General features: G+C 34.1%; 1 protein-coding gene across 1 annotated transcript; it reads left to right on the top strand.

The window, feature by feature from the left end:
* The first annotated feature begins 979 nt into the window (after positions 1-979).
* LOC109809836 (uncharacterized) lies at positions 980-4,030 on the top strand. Its single transcript, XM_020373238.3, has 4 exons — positions 980-2,109; positions 2,860-2,930; positions 3,035-3,425; positions 3,643-4,030. Exons 1-4 carry the CDS (start codon positions 1,993-1,995, stop codon positions 3,835-3,837), a joined length of 774 nt encoding a protein of 257 aa, XP_020228827.2. The 5' UTR covers positions 980-1,992; the 3' UTR covers positions 3,838-4,030.
* Positions 4,031-4,986: the final 956 nt, after the last annotated feature.

Raw genomic sequence — 4,986 nt, 5'->3', positions numbered from 1 at the left:
TACACAAAAAATATTAAATAAATTTTTATTTAATTTACTCTCTTTATTTATGAAATATTTAATTTGATGTCACTATTTTTAAATACTTCAACTTGATCATTTTTAAATAATATTCAATGTTATTTAACCATCTAATTTTATTAATATTGTTAATGATAATTTAAACAAAAGAATAGTATTGAATATTTTTTAAAATTTTATAAGTTATATTAAACTATTTAAAAATAATAAAATAAAATTAAATCTTAAAATAAATAAAAAATTAAAATTATAAAATTATTTTTCTAGATAGAATGAGTAAAGCACACACCAAGTTCCAATAGCAACAAGTCATGCACCCGCACCCTGTCTTTTACCTTAACTGCTGTTTTCTGTTCACAAATCAGAATCTTCACTTTAGGCTACTCTTCTGCAATTTCTCTATTTGTTTTCGATTCTTATTTCTTACCATGGTTGCGGGTCACGTTCTGTACGACTTGTACTAATCACATGATGTGGGAGACATTAGCCATATTCCCCTGCTACACGGTTCTAGAAAAATGCAAACCCATGTTATCGTGGGAAAGAGCAAATTATCCTATCTTAAAATATAAAAAAAAAAAAAAAAAAAAATTTAAAGGACGTGGAATTTCTCCAAAATCTAGAATAAAGAAATGTTGGATGAGGCAATAGTAATAGTAGTGACGATTAGGCAGCAAGTAGGGTGGTGACACATCACGCACAAAGGCCTGAAACTAGGGGGTGGTGGTGATGGTTTGTTTCCAATTCCATTCACGAAGATGGGGGAAACATTAAATATAAAGATAGTGATTCATGAGTTTGGTGTTGACTACAAAATCCCAAATTCACCCTTGAGATAATGGAGAGAGAAAGGAATATGATCAAGGGCACTATGTAGCCTCCTTTTCCGGATCATGCATACAAAATAATGGGGCAATTGGCAAATGGGTTTCTCTCTGGCTTGAAGCTAATTTGGTATCTTTCTTCCTTACTTTGTCAAAGTTCATCATGAAAAGCCACATTAAGTTTTCTCCACCCAGGACAAAGGGCGAGGAAAAAGCAGCTACTACCTTAGCATCAAAGGAAACCAAAAATAGGGGCATGCGTGTAAATACATACAAATTGACTCTGCATATAATAATGTGGATCACATCTGTGTCGTTTGTGTAGGCCTAAAATTAAGGTGGTAACAACAACTAATACAACAGCATCATCACCGTTGCATTTATCTCCAGCCACTGTCTTTAATCGCTTTCTCTTTCTATCTCTCACTCCGAGTCTGACCAATTCCCACTTTCTCTCTCTACTCAGAGGCGAGGCAAGGCAACCACCGAAAAATAATGAAAGAAGAAACATGGAAATTCCACGCACCCTCTCACATCAAAAACCCATCTTTCTCTCTCTCATCAATGGCCCAGTTGGACCAAAATATAGGTGGAAGAAAAACCAAAAAGGAAACAAAGAAAGAAAGAATGGGAAACAAAAAAGAAAGGGAAGTTAGCTAGATAGATGGCTTGAAACGTCCTCCAACTATACCCAACCATACAACACAACACAACTCTACCCCTTTCTCTTTCTCTATCATAAAAATGTGTTCCCTTAATTGCCCTTCTGCAAGACCCCAAAAAATCCCAACTTCATCACTGTCTCTCAAAACAACAATATTTTTCACCGATTTATGTGGACTTCCTTTTGGGGCTTCTTTGTCTTGGTCAGAGTTTCACAGAGAAAATAGGAAAGCCAGAAGAACCTTCTTTCCTCTTCCCGTTCCTGTCTCTCTTTCCCTCTTCTCTTTATCTCATTCTTTCCTTCTAGTTCTCTTTCTCTGTTGCGTGCTTCTTTTCCTCTCATTCCATCTCTCTCTCTCTCTCCGCCTTCTCTTACATCTTGTTCCATCACCCTGCCCAATACCCACCTTCTTCTTCATCTGTTTGTTACCTTTAGATTTTGTTGGTTCTTTGTTTTTGGTTTGCTCAGTTATTTTCTTATCTGATGAAGAAGATGAAAGGGGTTGTGTCTGTAGAGTCTCCACCTTATACTGTGTATGAGGATCAGAGGGTCAGGTTGAGGCATCAGAGTCTTTTGCAGGACTATGAAGACCTGCAGGAGGTAACCCTTTTCTTAATTTTTAATAAAGTTTGAATTTTTCATGATAGATCTACTTTTTCCTTTGATGTCTTTCTGGATGTTGATCGTGGCTTGGCTTTGTCCTTGTCTGTTGTTAAGGAAAGCAATACGAGAATCTTATGTTGTTTTTTGATTATTTGAATGTTATAAAACCTGTGTGTATTTTCGGATCACATGAATTGTTATGAGTATTTCCTATCTGTTACTTTTTTTTATATTAAATTGTAGAAATTCTTAGTCCAGGTTATCTCTCTCTTCCTTCACCAAAATCAAATTTTTGGACTCAAACCTTTTTCCTTTGAATGTTGCAATAAACGTGGAACAATAATCACATAGCGTTATTGTTCTCATGTTGTAGTTTTCTTTTTTCCTTTTATTTTGGGAATCTGTGATTCCCGAAAATTAGTCTTTTTAATCCTTATTCTTATTGGCTTTAATTTTATGTTCTATATAATCTTTTAGTTGGCTTTTGAACTTATTACGACCTGATCTTAAGAATTAGTCAATTAGATAGATGATTAGTTGTGGCATCTCCATTTTTTGGACTCATTTTGCGGAGGAACTTAAATCTTTGTAATGAGATATTCATTTACGCTTATTTGTTGATTTTTGAATTTTTTTATTTTTTATTTTTTTATTTTTTTTACTTTTTCGTCTTTTCCCTTTTGGCAAACTCTTTGTTATAACTTTGAAAACTAGTAAAGTAGTAATTATAATTTTCCATGCCTTCAGGAAACAAATGCCATGAGAATGAAATTGCAGGCTGCGAAGCAGAAAAAGTTGATACTCTCAGCAGAAGTTCGGTAAAGTATCATGCTTTTGATTTTTAGGGGTTTTTAATAGTGTGAATCTTTTCTTATTTAGTCAAGGGAGTTTATCCTTAGAATTATCACTCTTGTAACTGCAGATTTTTGAGGCAACGTTATAGATACTTGATACAAAATCCTTCCCTAAAGCCTAATCCAAAGCTAGACATTTCACACCAGCAAAAGCTTAAAGTCCAAGCTACCCATATCCCAAGGGGCAAGAAACATAATAATAAGGAATCTACTATGCGGCCCCCCTTGGCACCTCATTTGAATTCTAAAGAAAGGATTTCCAACGGAGTTGAGACCACAGTGCAAAAAACAGTTCATATGTTTGATTTAAACCAGAATGCTAGGAGTCTTGGTAAAAAAGATCCTTCTGTTTTCAATTCTGCTCCAGTGCCTGACTTAAGTCACAAAGACAGGATTCATGGTGGAAAAGAAGCCACAAAGAAGCGTATCACTCCATTTTTTGACTTGAATGAAATTTCGGTAATTAATTTCACGTTTTGTTTACTTGATGAACAGTCTTTGTTTATGTGTATGTTTGGATGCAATCTGAAAGACTTTTGAAAACTTTTCTATCCAAAATATAAAGTATTTTTTAGTAGAAAAGTTCTTAATAGCGTTTCTAGGCTTATAAACAAACATGTATATCTCATTCGAGTAGGAATGTGTTTTTAATCTATTTTGGTGTCATCTTGTGCAGAGAGAAGAGGAGGAATTACTGGGTAATATTGAGCCCATGAGGGTTGAAGAACAGAAGAGAGTTACATCAAGAGGAATGAGTGAAGAGCTGCACAACGACGTCAAGTTGTCGGTTTGTAGAAATATTGGGAATGGTTCGAATAGGACAGTGAAGAGGAAGATCTCATGGCAGGATCAGGTGGCATTGAGGGTATGAACTTAACCAGTACGGTAGATCAAATTGCTCATCTTTTGGGTTGTGTAGTCTGCTTGAAATTATGTAGCAGATTTTTTGCATCTGCTAAACCATTTTAGCTTCATTTTCTTTTTGTAAAGATAACATATAGCCTTATATGTTCAAAATATATAGATGAAATGGGGAATTTATCACCAGAAATCGTTATCACTAATGAGTTGTTTCAGTTTTTCTTCTGCAATGCCAAATCATTATCACTAGTAAGTTATTCAAATCCCTAGTCCTGTTCTGTGGGAGTTCTCTCTGACTGTATTTTTTGGATTGGGGGAGGTTGGTTTGTCAATTTTTAACAATGTCTTCCAACTTGGTAACTAAGTATTTATCTGCTTATTTTAAATTTATACTGAAATAGGATCATTCCTTTTGGCCACTAGTTGATTTCCATTTTGTCTTGGTTTCCTAGTCAGTCATTTATAGGAAAGCTATGTGAAAAAGTAAGTTTCTTTAACAAAAATTGCGAGGCCAACACTGGCTTTGGCAGGGAGCAAATCAAAATAATACTGTGTATCATGATCTTTGAAGAAGTAGCTTACGGATCAAAGTGTCTTGGTGCATGTTTGGTTCCATGTTCACGATTCACGTAAAAACATGAATTACGTCAAAATTGATGTAAAAACAACAAATTGTTGTTTTCACCTATCAACATTTAACTAAAATTGATACAAAAGTAACTCATTTTTGTTTATAATGATCAACATCTAATCAAATTTAATGTGGATTCAAACATGATTTCGTTCAAACAAATGGTTCCCACGTTTCTCCAGTTGAATCAAGACGTAGGGCTATTGAATATTTCTACATGGGGGATTTTGAAAATTTTCCTTATAACACATTTGCCAAAATGTTTTTGGGTAAAATGTTTTTAGTTTCTTAATTTTCTTTTGCCAGTTAACTTTACTTGTGTTCAATTGAAATTGTAGTCACATTTTTATAAATAAAGTTGGTTTAAAGGAGAAAACTTGGCTTCAGTTTGGAAAATCTTTTAAGTTTGAAATTCTAGTCACATATTCTTAGGAGGTTTTATCAATGAGCTCCAAAGGTTTTATCAATGAGTTCCAAACCTCTTCAATTGAGAGTTGCTTTCTAAAGTGAATATTTCATTTTAAAAAA

Source organism: Cajanus cajan, chromosome 2 (assembly GCF_000230855.2).
Source record: "Cajanus cajan strain Asha chromosome 2, NIPB_CcT2T_4, whole genome shotgun sequence".
NCBI lineage: Eukaryota > Viridiplantae > Streptophyta > Magnoliopsida > Fabales > Fabaceae > Cajanus > Cajanus cajan.
Note: the sequence above shows the minus strand (reverse complement) of the source record. Positions and strands in the feature narration are given on the sequence as shown.